The sequence below is a fragment of the Otolemur garnettii genome, unplaced genomic scaffold (genome assembly GCF_000181295.1).
Source record: "Otolemur garnettii isolate 467f Iridium unplaced genomic scaffold, OtoGar3 scaffold00097, whole genome shotgun sequence".
In the NCBI taxonomy this organism is placed as follows: Eukaryota; Metazoa; Chordata; class Mammalia; order Primates; family Galagidae; genus Otolemur; species Otolemur garnettii.
In genome coordinates, this window is record NW_003852492.1 from 158,857 (window position 1) to 177,589 (window position 18,733).

An 18,733-nucleotide genomic window follows, 5' to 3' on the forward strand; every position below is an offset into this window, starting at 1 on the left:
GTGTAATCTTTCCAAAAATCGGGACTTTTTAAAAATGCTGCGGGATGCAGGACAAATTGTTAAAAATTGGGACTGTCCCACCAAAAGCGGGACGTCTGGTCACCTTATATTAAAGGCAAAATTTCTTCTTCAGATAGTTATTACTAAAATAGAGGGATGATAAAAGGAGTTCAGGGTTAGCAATGACTTGTTTCTTAAAAGCTCACTCCAGGAAATATGACTAAGTTTAAGCCTGAGAAGGCAGCAAGCAAAGTGACCTGCAGAGCAGGACAGTGCATGAGCTGAGGCCAGGAAAAGGGCCTGTGTTATCAGGACGCAGTTGAGAAGCAGCCAACTGAGGCACCCCTGGATCTCAGAAGATGCCCCCCAAAACACACCAAGGGCTCAACACCTCCTCTCCCCCGTCAGTGCTCCCTCATTCTGTGTGGGTGGGCACCCAGTTACCCAGATGCCACCCTTGACTCCTCCCTTCACAGGCCTCTTCAGCCCATTACTAGTGTTTTTTTTTTTTCAGTCTCTCAAAGTCACCTACTTCTCTCTCCACAACCAACCCAGTCCACTATTTCTCACCTGGAAGACTGATTGCACTGCCATCTGACTGGTTCCCTGGTGTCCTTTTGTGCTCCATCTGATTTGTTTTCCAAACTGCATCCAGTCCCTAAAAGCCTGAATTCTATCACAAGGCTGACCTGCTTAAAATGGTCCCTGAACTTGCCATGGCTCTGTCTGATCTGACTTCACCCACCTTTCAACTCTGACACATTCACTCCCCAGATTTCTGCTATAGTAGCCTTCATTAAGTCCTTTGAGGATTCGAGCATTCTGCTTTACAGATTTTGAATAAACCTGGAAAGCTTTAAACCTATCCCCTTCCCTTTTACTTAATTTTATAAATTCTTCAGAAATCAGCAAGATGTCACTTCCTTGGGGAGATTTTCCTAACATCCTTTACTTTTCCTTTAAAGCAAACAGTTTTAACTCCATACTCATTTTTATGATTTATGTCATTTTTAACAATGTTATGTCTTATCTATCATACCGTAAGCCCCACACAAATGGGACCAGGGGAGGGGGTTATCTCACTCACTGCTACACCCTCAGCAATTGCTCCACGCTTGGCCACTCTGGATCTCCCAGTGCCTACTGAAGGAGAGAATGAATGAAGCCTTTTTCTTTTTTACTCTCCTTATTTTACCATTCTTTCTCCATCTGTATGATTCTTCAAAGATACATCAAGGCAGGAAGCAAAAAATGACATCTTATAAAAGAAAGGCTAATCACTTTAAACATGTAAGAAATAAAAGCAAACAAATACCACAAATAATTAAACATATAAAAATAATCAGCCATTTATCTCCTTTGGTGATTACATCTATTATTAATTGCTATCGCTTAGATACAAATGGTCCTAAATCTCTGTCACAGTTCCCCCGTCTGCCCCTGAACCCAGGATCAACATTTTCATCTGTCTCCTTGACTTATACACCAACTGGCACTTGAACTCTAAATGCCCCAAACCAAAGTCATCATCTTTTCCCTATGCATCATCTTCTTAAGTTTCTCATTCCTATGACCACCACCTGGCTCACCCACCTATAAACTTTCTATGCATTTGGAGCTTTGCTTTTGTAGATCCCTACCAGTCAGTGGCCAAGCACCTCCTCTCTACCCTCATTTCCTGTGTGAAGCCTGAGGTCATTGTCCCAGCAATGTCAGTCTTTTCACTCCCTTCCGACCTGTGCACCATAACCATTTGCCCCATCAAAACACATTTCTGAACAGATCATTCCCCTTCTCAGAAAGTTTCACAAAGATTAGGATGGTAGATGCTCAATAATAAATGTTTACTAAATAAACTACTAAGCCCTGACATTCAGGGTTATCCACGATAAAAATTTGGTCCAGTTTTACAGTTTTATGTCCTACTATTCTCTACCTGCACTTCACCAGTTGGTGAAATTATTCTAGTAGTTCTCAAAGCATGGTCCCAGAATCACCAGCAGCAGCAGTGTTTGAGACTTAGTAGAAATGCAAATTCTCAGGCCCCAACCCTGACCTGCTGAATCAGAAACTCTTGGAGTGCAGCCTCACAATCTGTGTTCCTTCAGATATTCCACACAATTCAAATGCATACTAAAGTTGGAGAACCACTGACTTCAACTATTTACTCCTAAACATTTCCCTTCCTACTTCTATAACTGTCCCTGTAATTCCTTCTACATGGAAACACCTCCGAACCTATTACAGTGCCTGGCCAGTGCTCAGTAAATGTTTTTTGACTGAATAGTCAAAAACTCTGTAAACTCTGACAGGCTGTATCTTAACTGAAATCATGTCTCTTTCTATGTTCATACTATTTTAGTTGACCCTGGGAAATTCTCACAAACTTATTCCTACTAATAATGTTGACATTCTGAAAGTACAAACTGTCTATAATTTTGCATAGTTTTAGAGTAAATCATATATTCTCTACCTCTCAGCATTCCAAGGCTATTACAAATTTAGTCATTTTGTAGGACCTCGAGAGGAGATACCTGCTCTTAGTTTCAAAGTTAAGAGAGTTGAAAGCTTGAAATTAGTGATTCCAACTTTCCAAAGTTGGAAGAATGTATTTACTGTTATTTATCGGTACAATTATTAAGTGCCAAAATCACACAATTGCTCCTGGGTGCCAGGAGAGACATCTGAATAACCTTGGAAGTAATTCAGCCTAAGTAAAGACTTGCCCTAAACAAGTAGATTTGCAGGAAGAAAATTTAAACCAAGGAGAAAAAGAAGCTGATTTTCCTGAACTTAAGAAAATTCACGGCTTGGCGCCTGTGGCTCAAGTGGCTAAGGTGCCAGCCACATACACCTAAGGTGGCGGGTTCAAATCCAGCCCAGGAGGTGGAGGCAGGAGACTCGCTTGAGCCCAGGAGTTGGAGGTTGCTGTGAGCTGTGATGCCACGGCACTCTACCCAGGGGGACAACTTGAGGCTCTATCGCCAAAAAAAAAAAAAAAGAAAGAAAAGAAAATTCACCTAAATTCCCAGATAACAGTAAAACTTGCAAACATAAAATGCAGGAAGTCATGAACTTGAAAGTTAACAGAAATACAATTGTCCACTGTCTTAAAGGAAAAAGCTACATATGGTAAAAACCTTCAAACACCACATACCACACATTTTCTCATATATACAAATGGCCAGGAATGAAAAAGGTCAGTTGAATGGCAGAGGTCATTTAAATCTTTTTAAAGAAATGGGATATATTTTTGGTACTCAACATAAAGACATGAATGGCAGAAAATTACCAAAGTCTATACTCAGATTATGTCAGGAGTAATCTTATGTTGCTTAGGACAATCTTCTATTTTTCAATTAAGGAAATAGCTTGAGGGATATTGTGTAACTTTCCCAAGAGCATAGGTTTAAGCACTGGCAAAGCCCAGGTCTGCTCATTCTTAGAGCAAAAGTCTTCTTATACCATTCTAGTATCTGGGTGGGGTGGGGGTGTCAAGATCTGCTGATGGCCACAAGGACCATAAAGGAAAATGCACATTACATATTTAGACAAAACTGCTCATAATTAAACCCACTTGACTACTAGGACTATGAACCGTGTTTACCAGTCCTTTAGCATGTGTCCTAACAAACTGTGGTCGTATTTGTGACAACCTTGGAACAAAAATGTAGCTTCAATGTTACGAAAACTTTCAGAACTAGAGTCATAAAGAATTCAAACATGTAACAAGCAAATCTCAGTACAAAAAACAGGCAGATGGTTCTTGCTAATACAGAACAAAGTCTCAGATGGGCTAAGTCAATGATAACTAAAACTCTCCAAGAAGCTCTCTCCTGTGTTGTGCAACTCTTCAAACACAGGCGGAAAGAATGCACTTTTAATTCTATGGCTGACTGGATCTCTCTCCAAGTCCTAATTTCAGTAACTCCTAGAGACAACTCATAACCTTTTAAGTCATTTTAGAAATACAGATCAAACCCCATTTCAATAATGAAATAAATCTGAACTCCTGAACTCCAATCCATGCTCCAGTTATTTTACATACTAACTAGGATACAATTATTTTTAGATGTAGAGGTTTTGGGGGGGTTGGTTTGTTTTCGCCGTCGTCGTTTTGAGACAAAGCCTCTCTCTGCTGCCTGGGCTAGAGTGCAGTGGGGTTGTCGTAGCTCACAGCAGTGTCAAACTCTTGGGCTCAAGCAACCCTTCTGCTTCAGTCTCCCAAGTAGTTAAGACTACAAGTTCCCACCACCCAAGGCTAATTTTTTTTTTTTTTTTTTGCAGTTTTGGCCAGGAATAGGCTCGAAACTACCACCCCTGGTATATGGGGCCAGCGCCCTACTCCTTGAGCCATAGGTGCCGCCCTGGGAGCTAATTTTTGAATTTTTTGTAGAGACAGAGACACCTTATGTTGCTCAGGTTGGTCTTGAATTCCTGGCCTCAAGCAAGCCTCCCATCTTGGCCTCCCAAAGTGTTAGGATTTTAGACCTGAACCACCACACTTGGCCTAGCAGTAAAGTTTTAGAATGGAGGACATATGAGACTGTGCAAGCCAATATCATCATTATGTAAAAGAAAGAAATGAGATGTCTGATACAACTTTGTGCAACAAAAAGCCTGATAATCCCTTGGAATTAATAGACATAGTGGTAATACAAATGCTTTCTGAATATTTTATCTGTTAAAATTTAATTCACATATATGCTATACATTTCTATCTTATTTGAAAAAATATATCAGCACTTTTAAAATTCAAAAACAAAAGTAAAAAAACAGGTTTTGCCACTTAATTATCTTAAAATTGTAAGAATTAAAAAAAAGGATAATGTGGTAGGAAAATTTCAGTAATAAGATTGCAAAAAAAATATTACTACATACATAGCCTTTTTTTCCCCTCCCTAACACTTCGACATGGTCTCATTCAACCTCATAATACTCCATAAAGTTGAGTAGAACATAACAGGTGAACAAAGACAAAAGTCCACATATAGTGACTCTAATTTAAAATTTTCAAAAACATCAAACCTTTTAATGGTGAGACACGATGTCTTTAATATTGTCACTACAAGCTAAAGAAACCAAGGCACAAAAAGATAAAAATTATAAAGCAGGGGAAAAAAATTAATATCACCTTAAACTTAGATCGCAAATCCTGAGCTTTGTATCTTAGGTAAAATTTCAAGAACTTCCTTTGCTGAAAGAAAAATAAAAGGGCACATGTGCTGTGTTTGCAGCAGCTTCACAGACACACATCACCATTACCTGTTGTTGTTCCGACAGTTGCGACAGCTCACACACTCCAGGGGGTCCATTGGAGGCACTGCCATGCACACTCCACCACCCTTGACGGGAAGGAGGGTTAGGAGAAAAGAAGAGAGGAAAGAAGATGAAAATGGACGAAACAGCAGCCAGACGATCACAATCCAGAAGCTGTGTGACCGACTCCTGAGCAACGCCATGCTGGCCATTACTTGTCCACATTCACAAACACACTCATTAGGGCACTGCATGGTATTAAACTGTGTTCCCAAACTTACCTGCCATGTTCCCCATGTATTTCTGTGTTGAACAGAGGCAAATACATGGGGGAAAAAGTTCAGTCAACTTCCCTTCCAGTCTAGTGGGCCCCAAATTAGTTTCACATCTAAACGGCCCCAAAATACACTAATACATTATAACCTCCTATTCATTTGGACTTTTCTAGCAGTCATGGGAGATTTTTATGTGATTCCAGTTGGAGCAAGAGGGTGTGAAATCAGTCTGAATGATGTCATATGAAAAACTCATCTTCGTTTTCCTGTAATTATTTCGATCAGTTTCTGTTCACCTGACTACACCTCAAGTTCTAAAACATGTTATATTTTTCCAGATGGGGTAGATCCTCAGCCAGTAATGACTTGGCAAGGTGTATTAATATTTTGATGTTGCTTTTGGCTGAAACTGCCCAACAATTAAGAAAAATGCCCAGATTAACACATACCTCATTGTAAAATGTTCACTTCTGACATACACAATGGCAAAAACTCTGAAAAAGTGAAGTTAAAAGTTAACCTAGCCTACTAGAGTCGAAATTCTGTTTTACATGAACAAACAGTAGAACTGAATTTGATAAGGGTGAGAGAGGTTATCACACCATATCCAAACCCAAAGCAGGCCTTCAAGGTTAGGAAAAGTTCAGCCATTGTTTTTCCTAGAATACTTTCCATCTCCCTTCATCTCATAACAACCATCAGAATTTAAGCAAACCAAAATTGCTGAAAATTCCCCTCAGGATTCCTGATCCAACTAGTAATAGGAATTATTAAGGAAACATTGAGAGAAAAAATACACACAGCCCATGATGGAAAACCCTGCAGGTTCAGAAGATGAAGGCAATGGCCTACAGGGTAGTGCACTCGCTCAAATCAGTGGACCTGGTGAAGACAATTCAGTGATTTTTATGGTGACTAACATTTTTTAAATCTATTTCCTCCACCCAGAAGAGTAAGAAAAGTAAATGCAATAGGATCACAGATGATAGTTTCTAAGCTTTAGACCTAATGATACAACTATAATCTAAAATGGCAATTGTTTAAAAAAAGAAAATGAAGTTTTGTGTTCAAATACTAAAACAAACATTAGCCTTATTTTTTCTCCTCATGAAAACAGCACGTGCTGTTCAAATTACAGTCCTTTCATGACCAGTCCTTCAGTTTTCTTGGACAGTGTTAGTAGCTTGGACTAGGAATGGTGACCAAAAAAATTAGAAAGTCTGAATACAAGCCATGTCTTTTCACACAAAATAATGAAATCATTCTTCTCTTTTGGTAATGGGATGCACTAAAGCAAATTAAATATTTTTTTCTACAACGTATAAAACTAGGTCACATAAAAGCTGTTAGATTTCTAGCTTTAAGATACAAATATATACTAAAGCTTTGTTCTCCAGAATTAATTATTTATCTCTATTAAGCTGAAGATGAAGAAAAATCCCTGAACTTCAAATGATAGTACACTGTGGATTATTGCAAATTTACCTGTAATTAGAACAATGACAAAAATGAAATGAATGCTTACTCTGATCAACCAAATTACCTATTTGATCAAAAGTAATGTCAAAGTGCACCCAGCCTCCTAGCGCAGACAGCCCTTAACCAGCATGAACCTAAACATGCTCCCTCTGTGCCCACTTCAAACATTAAACTGCATCAGTTGATTAACTCTGAAATAAGGTAATCTCAAGGATTTACCATTTCTTGTGCCTAAAGAATATTGTAAAATCCAAAAACTTATAGGCCATGGCAGAAAAATACCTTGAGCAAAACAAACAAAAGGAATTCATGGCAGGTTAGAAGTCACCATCGGGGCAGCCTGCAGAGATGTTCTGCACGGCCTCACACTGCTCTCAAAAATTTGAATTAGGTGCTAGCAGTAAAAATCTGGAGATTTTATCTAGATTTAGAGATGTTTTGAGGAGTCAGAACACCTGGCAACATGGAGCCCCATCCCTGTGTGGCAGAGACGGTGGGTGCTGGCCAAGGACAGTGCCATGCTGTGAGTGGCCACCACGCCCACTGCTGCTCTGTGTCCACATCGCTTAACTCTTCGTGGCAGTTGGGTTTTCAGACTCTGATCCAAATAAATCAAATTGATCCAAATCAAATCTGGTCTGGTCTATGATGCCTAATGGACTTTCTATTTCACCTCAAGTACAACTTCTAGTCTATTCTTTACTGGTGTCCCAACTTTAAGGGTTAATAATTTAACAGCAGAAACTAAATTGACAAATATAACTATTACCTAACAAAAGAAACCTTACAAAGATTGCTCTGCATCAAGAAGCTACCTGTGATATGTACTATTTCCAGTCAGGTACACCTATGAGGTTTCTATCATAAAAAAACTCAGTTTGAGGCCTGGCAAGGTGGCTCACACTTGCAATCCCGGCACTCTCGGAGGTCAAGGCAGGTGGACAGCCTGAGCTCACCAGTTCAGACCAGCCTACACAAGAGTAAGACCCTGTCTCTAAAAATGGTTGGCCACTGTGGTGGGTGCCCATAGTCCGAGCGAGGCAGGGAGACCACTTGAGGCCAGTAGTTTCAGGTTGTTGTGAGCTATGACACCTTGGCACTCTAGCCAGGGTGACAGAGTTAGACTCTGTCTCAAAAAAAAAGAAAAAAAAGAAAGAAAGAAAACAAAAGAGAAAGAGAAAGAGAAAAAGAAGAGACAGCCAGAAACACCCTAGCTTGCTAACCTTCCTCTGCTGCACTGGTGCCCTGAGGGCGGCAGAGAGGCTTCCATTTACAATTAGGTCTCTTACATTTACCAGATGGTGAGGATGTTCAAAATCCATGTGTGTCCTGGTTACAGAGTTGGTGTGCCCAGAGTAAAGTCCTCCATTCAAGCTTGCATTCACAAGGCCATTGACCCCACCTGCGATCTTCCGGTGCAGATGTGAGCAGCCATTGCTGAGACCACCACTGCTCAGGAAGCATCCATGAGCATTCCCATTTATCCGGTTTGCTCCCGAGAGAGCGGTGTACTCCACCACCTGCCCATTAATATCAGACCCTTGGTAGAGATATCTTGGTGGGTCATATTCTGTTAAAAGAGAATAGGGGGAAAAAGTAAGATACTGAAAAGGACAATCTTCTTGCTTAGGAAGTTTTATTAATGAAAACCTTAAGAAACTATAAATAGACTTAAATAAAACATTTAGAAAATGTTCACCTAAAGCCTATTAGTAGATATGTTTTAATAGAGTTACCACTGTTTTTTTCTTTACAGTGGAGATAGCTATGAACTTTGAGTTAACTATGACTGTCCCTGGGAAGAGACATTAGTCAGAGAGAAATTACTCAGAAGAGAATGAACAAACTGTTACCAATGTGTTGGCAACACTAAGAAAGAGTGCTTCAACTCCCACATACTACAGAGCACTCAAAATACTGTATAACACCACCACAGAAGACTAGCTTTAAGTAGGATTTCAAATAGTGATAAACAACACTTTTAAGTAAAAGGACAGAGTTGTGTAGTCATTCAGTTACTGTTCATATAGCTCCTTAGAACAGCTAGTGTGGAGGTGGTGGGGTACTAAATAGAAGAGGCTATTCTATTTTCTTATATTAAAAGCATTTAAACCACTACTTCAAAATTCTTATTTCCAGAGGTACATCTACCAGATATATTTAGTAAAAGCAAAACATCCCTTAGGAAGTACAGTGTCTGAACTGTACAGGATTTGTCAGCAAACTTTTGACACGTTCTTCAAAGGCAGCAGAGCTCACCAAGACTAGATTAGCGTCCGTCCTACTACAGCTGCTCCTGGTGCTGCGCCTTCCACACAGGTGTGTGCTGTCACTGCAACTGCCTGCCTTCTCCACCAAACCATCACCTTGAAGAGGGCAGAGGCCCAGCCTGCTTGCTGCCTCTGCCATCTAGCAGCACCATGCCCAGCACACAGAAGATAATCAATGACTGTCTTTTGAATGAATGACCTAAAGAACACTACACCATGATAATTTTTTTCTTTTTCTTTTTTTATTTTCAGTCAGGGTCTTACTCTGTTGCCCAGGCTAGAGTGTCATGGAGTCAGCCTAGCTCATAGCAACCTTACACTCCTGGGCTCAAGAGACCCTCTTGCTCAGCCTCCTGAGTAGTGGGACTACAGGATTCACAATGCCTGGCTAATTGTTCTGTTTTTAGTAGAGACAGGTCTCGCTCTTGCTTGGGCTGGTCTCAAACTCTTGAGCTCACGTAATTGTGTGTCAGCATCCCAGAGTGTTGGGATTATAGGCATGAGCCACTACATCTGGTCATAATTTTTCATTTTAAAATATTTTGTTCCAGTCATAAAGGAAGAGGACTTAATCAGATTAATTTTGCTCAGCCAGATCAATACTTTTCTTTTAATTATTCAGCATATACTCACACAATTAAAGGCAACAACATTAAAACCATTCAGAAAAAGGCCCCACCCTTTCAGCCTGACACCACCCATGTTCATCTCTTAGAAGGTACCATTCAATAAAAGTAGATCATTTTTCCCCCTGAACTATTAACTGAAAAGGGACTACAGGTGGAGACTGACTGACAGTTGCCGTAAGTGCCCTTCATTGCCGGGTCCTCCTCTGCTCCTATTCTAGGGCCAAAGGGGAAACAAAAGAAACTTCCTCCCACCAAAGACTAAAATCCCTATTTGATGTGGTTATCCTATTTTATAATAGCTGATGAAATAGGAAAGTTAGGAAGGTGAGGCAAAGAGAACTGAAGAAAAAGAAAAGGGAGAGGAGTTTTAGGTTATCTGTGCCCTCATCAACCATTCAAGCACACCTATCGCCAGACATCCCTGGGGGAGAGGATGTCACCCCCACATAGCCTTGGCCCATCAGAAAGTAACTCTGGAAAGTCCTCACTGCCTGCCTTTCCACCCGGCCCTCTCTTCCCTGCTGACAAGATCTGCACTGGGGCTTGGCGCCTGTGGCTCAAGCGGCTAAGGCGCCAGCCACATACAACTAAGGTGGCGGGTTCGAATCCAGCCCGGGCCCGCCAAACAACAATGATGGCTGCAACCAAAAAATAGCCAGGCATTGTGGCAGGCGCCTGTGGTCCCAGCTACTTGGGAGGCTGAGGCAGGAGACTCGCTTGAGCCCAGGAGCTGGAGGTTGCTGTGAGCAGTGAAGCCATGGCACTCTACCCAGGGGGATAGCTTGAGGCTCTGTCTAAAAAAAAAAAAAAAAAAAGATCTGCACTGGCGTAGAGGTGTCCCAGCTGCAATTCTAGAGCTTGGGATTTAAGTATGCATCACCCTTGGTGGTCCACAGAGGCAGTTTCCCAGAACTAAGTCAGCTATTTACTAAGAGACCTTTTTAGTTGGGCTTTGGTGTTTATGTCTACTGAGCAATTTAATTTGATGCTACACTTACTTTGGCTGACAGTTAGGAGGGTTTTAAAGGCATCTCCTCTCAATGAAGAATATCTAACGTGTTTTAAAAATAACACTAATACACAAGTGTTAGGAATGAATATTTATTCTGACAATATTTTTCTACCTATCTTTTAAAAAAGAGAAGGAAAAACTTATGAATGACTCACTCTGTATAGTGTTCTGCTGGCGATTCCTCCACAAGCACATGGCAATGAAAGCCATGAGAATGAGGACCATGACACCGAGCACACAGCCCACGACCAGGTACAGCATGTCACTGCCTCTGGCAGGGCTGGTCGCAGGCCCAACGTTCCCTCCACTTCCTGAGGAGTTTGGAGGGGTGCTCAAGTCTTTGACAGGATACTCAGAAGCTCCAGGAACACGTTTCACTAGTTGAAATATAAAGGAAAACATGATGTCAGAGTCAATACTGACTCTATGGAACCATTTACTCTTTGAAGGAGGTCTGGTTAGGAATGCAAGCCAGTCTGTTTACACTTGTTGCTGAGATGATCTGACCACCAGTGAGTCACAAAGAGGGCTCTGAAGTTTAAAAATCTGATGTGCCAAAGTTTTAGTCCACAAATTTTAGAGAAATCCTAAAAGCAGAAAAACATATGCACTTTGTCTAACCCAAACAGCTATATGATTATCTGCCTAATTTTACTTGTAGAAGACTACCAGACAGTTGAAATAAAAGTATTTCAACTTACAGCTGGAACAAAAACTCCTTTATATCTGATCTACTTTGAGTTAAATTAGACTCAAAATTACAAATTGTATACTGCTACCATGCATAAAAGAATCACTACCAAAATGAAAAAGCATAGCTTTGGAGTATTAGAAAACTACTTATAACTCCCATGACTTCACACAGAATATTAAGCTTTCCAAAAAACAAGGACTTTTAGCGTCTACATAAATGTTGTACTTTCACCTAATTCGCTGGCTGGCACTCTGGGTAACAGTGGTAACGTCCTCACGTCCCTAAATCACATGTTCTCAATGCCGTAAACCACAGAGAAAAGGAGTGAAAAGGGGCACGGCAGGTCCCTGGAAACAGAATGCCCCCAAGTACATCTCATTTCTACCACTGACCCACCAGTGGTGTGACTTTTACCTCCACAATTCCCAGTTCCTGCACGTAGGAAACGGAGGAAAAAAGAAGAGCCCTGTCCCACTGCTGTAAAGAAGAGTGACTGTGCGCAGCCCAGCCTGTAAAGCATGCAGAGCTTGGCACACAGGGGTGCCCGGGCAACTCTGCCCTTCTTACTAATTATTACACTGTATTTCCATTACGTGCTTAACAAGCCATGGGAGCGAACTCACCTTTTAAAAATTTACTCGACAAATGATGTTAATTTAAGTTGGGGCTCAATTTTCTAGCAACACCAACTGCACAGAACAGGGCTGGGAATAAGGAAAAAAGTGGCTATCTTTTAAAGGAGAAGTTCTCCATTAGCAAGAGATGGGTGAACATTTGGCAGAGATTTCAAAGGGCATTTCTCCTTCAGGTGGTAAGTTGGATTATACAATTCTAAGGTCCCTGATAACTCAAAGGGAAACTGTTCTGAGGCACAATGGATGTTCCATAGCATACACTACAGACTGTCATTACTCTTGGAGAAGTCCTTCAGGCTCAATCACTCTTTGTCTGTACTTCTACCTAGCTTCATGATCTGGTTTCCAGCCTCTCGCTAAAGCCAAAGCTGAGACAGTGGCTGTCACTGCAGGTGAGACAGGACTATCAGATCAGCATGGGGAAAGGACAGAGTTTAAAATGAGAAAAGAAAGATGGGAAACGTAAAGAGAAATCAAAGAACTTCAAAGCAAGTCATAGCAGTCTCTGATTTCTGCTGAAAAGGGAAGATGGCCAGCCTTCAACACCTCCATCATTCCTGTAAACCTTACTGAATTGCTAAAAATAAAGCAATCATTATTCACAACAAGAACCTGAAGTAAGGATTTTTTAACTGTCATATCTTCCATCTAAACAGTCAGAGAATTGTGCAATACATTTTAGAAAATCATTCACTATGAACAGTTAACACAAGAAAAAAAGGTTTTTATGTTTCCCTGATCTGAACAGGTATACTATTCTAAACACAGGCAAACAATTACACAGGGTAGCCATAAAGTCTGTGTGTAATTTTGCACTGCATGCTGTTTTAAATTGCACACAAACTTGGTGGCCAGTTTGTACTACTTTATGCAACAGTTGTAACACTGTTGTCCATGTTTCATGCTTTATCTGGCTGGATTCTTAAATGCTTTGGGAACAGAGATGATATGTTTCATTCTGATTTCAATTTTACTCCAAGTATCTCATTAACATGTAACAGTGTCTGGTACAAAAAGGCACTCAAGTATATGCTAACCAAATGAAATTCAATCTAAGTGTAAAGTTCTATACATATGTGTGTATGTATGTTTAAACGGAGATCTAAGATGTGAGTACTGCAGTACAAGCACACGTGATTTTGAATTTGAAAGATGGAATTAAGCCTTGGCTTTATAATTCAATCTTTCTGGCCTCTGCTTCTTCACAATGATGATAAAAATCACCTGTGGCAGACACTGGTGGCTACCCAGTGTACTCAAAGGTTCCTTTTCATGCTGGCAGAGCCCCAATTTTGTTGAGGTATCCACCTGACCCCTACATAACCCTGAAGTAAGTCAGTGAATAGTATAGGAGTGGCTTGTGGCCAAATTTTGGTCAATAAGACCTGTGGGGAGATCTACTGAAGGACCTAGGGGAAATACTTCCTTGTTCTTAAAAACAGACACTGTGGACATCACACACCTAGCTGTGAAGCCAGAACTATGGTGAGCAGTGAATGATGCTAGAGAGAGGGAAAAGCTGGAAGCCCGAAGAAGGCAGAGGGCAAAAAGAAAACCATGAACCTCTGAACTGACCGGTCCTAGAGACAGTCGCCTACTTCTGGACTCCTCGTTTTGGGGGCAATCCATTTCCTCACTGTTGAAGCCTACTTCTGGGGGACTTCGGTGATCTCTGCAGTTGACATTATCCCTGAGGCTGTTGCAAAGACTTAAATGAGACAGTGGACAGGAGGGCTTCTATCATGCACACGTAGTGTCTTCTGCTTTTAAAGATGGCAACATTTTAAAATTCACCTATGTGCATATAGGCAGAGTTAAGAATGCCAATCTAGAATCGGCAATTGCTCATTCTAGGCTTAGCTACTATACTTAATTGAACAAGTATTGTAGCATAGTTCTGTCATTCAAGAAACCACCTAATTGTGCTAGTGCCTTTCCTAATATTCTAGAATTTCTGTTATCTAACTCTCATAGCAACCTCAGAAAGTACTCAGCAAATATTTCCATTTTCTTCTCAAAGAAAAAGAGAAGGGAAGTGATATCCTAAGAGACAACCAAACATTAACAGACAGAATGCTCATGTAAACTATCTTTTAAACACACGCTCTCGCCAACATACTCTCCTTCTGCTGGGAAAGTGTAATTATACACCTGGAAAATGGTCCAAAGCAGAAATTCCTTAGGTAAATATTTCAAGAATCAGAAGCGGTAATCCAGAGTGGGGAATTCTAGCACTGTCAGGGGTAAAGCCCAACTCCTCAGCGTCTCCTACCTTTGGTCTCGCAGATCATCACATTGCTGAACTCGCTCTCCCCTCCTTCATTGAAGCACTGCATTTTAATGTCATAGGACGTCTCTGGCTGCAAGTGGCCAATCAGGTGCCACTGCTTTGAACCTAGCAAAGAAAATGAAAGAAAAAGCTTTACCCTTGGTACAACTTGGATGATAATGTCAACGTAATTACTCATACACTCAGAGTGAGGCTGGAACAGCACTCACCACCATCTAGTACAATCTGCACAATTAAGAATGTACTTAGTGTAATGTATCTTAGTAAGTGCCACAGGTAAGTGGCACTATTGCTACATGGCACAGGAAAAGGTAAAAAGCTTTTCTTTTTAAAAGGTAAAAAGCTATCCCTGTATGTTGTTTCATTTAATGAATACTTGTTTCATTAAAAATGATAATGGTGAGTTTTTCATAAAATATGTTAATCTTATGCATAGGTAAAAGAAAAACCTCAAGTCCTTTGATCTCTATTTCAACTCACTACATCAGTCCACTATGTCCGCCCACCAAAAACATTACCATATGAGATCAACAAATGGTACAGTACCTAGAGCAAGTTGTAAGAAGGCCTCAGTGAAACTCCCAGTTCTATTGTAATGGCCACAGTATGACCCAACATATAAGGAAATGACTGAACAAACTGCTGAGCACCATCAAAAAGCAAGATCTACCTCAGCAAACCCTTGGTGCCACTCCCACTCCTGCTTTTCCTTTGAGTCAGGGTCTGCAAAGCGCTAAGTGTCTCTCACATGTGCAGAATGATTCTGTCACACCTGGCACTCAGCCACCAGTTCATTTAGAAACACTCCCCAACTCCAGTATAAATTACTCTCATTTTTACTTACATGGACCCATGACAAACTTTCATAAACGGGGACACTTTCACCTGATTTAATTAACTCTTTAAGTATTCTTAATCCCTCTTAGGAAATATCTCTTCAGATCTGTTTCCACTGTTTCTTAGAAACTCAAGCATACCACCAACAGATGTAAGAACAAATTAAAAAGGGAGAAAACACAAAACAACAACCACACACACGAGTTAAATCTTCTTGGCTGATAGGACCAATGTCACCAGGTTCTTCTTTAATTCAGCACAGACAAAAATAATCCAATCTGGAGGCACAACCCCCTTTCCAAGTCACCAATACAAAATGCCACATTCATACAAAGCTGCATTTCATGAGGACGAAAATCTCCTTGTTTTAGGATCAGGCATATCTGAAAGGCTCAAGAAGTAAGGTATTCTATACCCCACATATAAATGTAAAGAGGACCCCTGAAATATCTTGATTTAAAAACTGGCTGAAACTGGAACAGATAGACATACTGAAGTTTGTCAGAATTTGAAGACTAGACTAGAGAACATGTTTACCAGTGGGTGTCTCTAGAGAGCAGAATTAGGAAGGGTAAAGGGAGGTGAAAAGAGGCAGAGACAGATACACATTGTAGTTACATCTGTCTTGTGGAGAACTATTTTATGAAAGATATTTAACCTCTGTCAAAAAGTTGTTTTCTTTTGTTTTTTTAAGACAGAGCCTCAAGCTGGCGCCCTGGGTAGGATGCTGTGGCATCATAGCTCATAGCAACCTCCAACTCCTGGGCTTAAGCGATTCTCTTGCCTCAGCCTCCCAAGTAGCTCGGACTACAGGTGCCCACCACAATGCTTGGCTATTTTTGGCTGTAGTTGTCATTGTCCAGCCATGGCAGGCCCAGGCTGGATCTGAACCTGCTAGCTCTGGCGTATGTAGTTGGCTCCTTAGCCACTTGAGCTACAGGTGCTAAGCCATGTCTAAAAGTTTTGACAATGAAAATGTGATGTCTCCCCACTACTCTGAACCAGCTGAACTAAAATGAAGACCCAGACAGAACCAAAATGCAGAACAGTCACTAATATCTTTCCATTTCTTTTTTCTTAATAGCCATTTTATTGATGTAAAATATGCACACAGAAAAGCCCCCTTAACCGTACAGCACAATGAACACTCACAAGCTGAGCACTAGAACACTACTGGTGCTGCCCCAAGCCCATTCACACCCCTTCCAGGCTCTTCTCTCTCAGGACAGCTTCCACAGAAACATCTAAGAGCACAAAATAGTTCTGCCACAAAAAGCTATAGCTTAAGAGAAATAATCCTTCCTTCCCTCAAAAAGTATTTACTTAACACACCTACAATGTGCTGAGTATTAAAACAAAAATCACAGATTTTTCATTACATTACAAAAGTCATTCCACTGGATAAACATTAAAAGGGCTGCTACAGTATTTAAAGAAGTGTAATATACCTAATACCATATTTAAAGTAATTTATTGTAATAGAAACTATATGCAGTATTTGGTACTATATGGAAAATAACCTTGGCTGAGGGCAATTTTCTGAGATGGTTCATTAGAATGTTGAGTATTTTAAAAAATCAGAATCTTTTTTTTTTTTTTTTTGGAGACAGCCTCAAGCTGTGGCCCTGGGTAGAGTGCCATGGTGTTACAGCTTACAACAACCTCAAACTCCTGGGCTTAAGTGATTCTCTTGCCTCAGCCTCCCAAGTAGCTGGGACTATAGGCAACCGCCACAAGGCCTGGGTATTTTTTGGTTATAGTTGTTATAGTTGCTTGGCGGGCCTGGGCTAGATTCCAACCTGCCAGCTCCAAAGTATGTGGCTGGTGCCCTAGCCACTTGACCTACAGGCGCCGAGACAAAAATCAGAATCTTGAAGTGAAAAAAGACGTTGGAAGAAGCCTTCCTCCCATGCAAGTATCCCTTCCAAGATATTACTGAGAAATAGGCACCCAGCTTCTATTGATCATTTCCAAAATTAGGGAGTCTATAACTTTGTGAGGGAATCTATGTTATAAATGCTCCACTAGAAAGTTCTTTGTAATTTCCCCTCCATCAACTAACTCAGCCCCTCTTCCACGTCATAGTCCTAAAATATTTGAAGACAGCTATCATGTTCCTTCTGTTGGTCTTCTATTTACCAAGCCTGAATGTCACCACACTCTCTATTATTCTTCTTGGGCTCCATTGATCCATTAATTCAGTACTAAACACCTCCCATTGTAGGGGCTAGAGCTAGAGCAGTGGGAAAAGTCCTGTGCCCACAACGAAGTTAACACTGAGTACAGGAGACAGACTGAAAGCAAATAATCTCAAGCATACACACACAGTCTCACACACATATACCCTGTGTATTCAAACTTGGATGACTTCTATGAAATGAAGATAAAGGGTATCCTCAGAAATTGCTGCAAGGGTACCTCACACAAATAAGCGAAAGTTATCAGGGAAGCCTCAGATGAGGAAGTGGTTATTTAAGCACAGAACAGAGGGAAGAGGGACACCTAGATAAAGGGCTGGGAGCAGAGCACAGTAGGCAGCAGGAACTAGCCTGTGCCAAGGTCCTGAGGCAAAAGAAACTCCTGGTGTGCACAAGGAAACTGAAAAGCCAGAAAGAGGTTCAGAGCATGCGGCTGAGGTTGCAGGCAGGGCCAGCCTGGTCCTGTAGGACCTTTCGGACGTGTGCAAAATTCTAGGTTCTGTTTTCAATGCAATAGAAAAGCAATTTTGTTTTCTTATTTCTCTACATGCATTCCAATTTCTCAACATCTCTAAAAGTGGGTATGATCTCTCTGGTGCAGACTTTAATAAAACTGAGTGAGACATTTTTTGAATGTGGTTAGAGGTTGCAATTGATTTTTATACTCAGGTCACTGTTCACTTAAACAAAACAGAAATAAAAACTTTTTTGGATGAACTACTAACAAATCAGATCTCTCCCATACTTTTTTAACTGTTTCTACAACCAAAAAGTAAGGTATTATATGCATAAAACCAGAAAAACTGGCTTTCTTTAGTACAAATTCAACAGCAATAGAACTTATACCATTCTATTTTTTTACTCTACCTTAACCTGGAATGATACATTTCATAACATTTATAAACTCTCTTCCCCCAAAGCTTACCTTCTACAACATCTCTCTTGTAATCACTGTCATTGTCACTATCTGTTGGTCGGTAATAGATATAAAATCCTTGAATAGGAGTGTTATTGTTACTTGATGGAATGTACTAAAAAATAGAGCAAAGATTTGTCAAAGACAAAAATAAATTTAACTTTCACATCCATTAAGATGTATTTATCTGTGCAGTAATATTTTTTTAGCTTCATTTTACAAACATACTTAATGGTTAC

The 18,733-nt window shown here is 40.6% G+C and overlaps 1 protein-coding gene across 5 annotated transcripts in view; it reads right to left on the bottom strand.

The window, feature by feature from the left end:
• The window catches only part of CDON (cell adhesion associated, oncogene regulated), a 100,740-nt gene that overhangs the window by 11,799 nt on the left and 70,208 nt on the right, over positions 1–18,733 (bottom strand). For 3 of the 5 annotated variants that reach the window (XM_023516771.1, XM_003795925.3, XM_023516774.1), the window contains 5 exons: positions 18,504–18,609; positions 14,526–14,648; positions 11,080–11,301; positions 8,303–8,583; positions 5,266–5,345 (listed from right to left, as the gene is read on the bottom strand). In XM_023516771.1, coding sequence (XP_023372539.1) covers positions 5,266–5,345; positions 8,303–8,583; positions 11,080–11,301; positions 14,526–14,648; positions 18,504–18,609 — 812 coding nt within the window. The remainder of the gene's footprint in view (positions 1–5,265; positions 5,346–8,302; positions 8,584–11,079; positions 11,302–14,525; positions 14,649–18,503; positions 18,610–18,733) is intronic. The other 2 variants (XM_023516772.1, XM_023516773.1) reach the window with 2 other exon arrangements.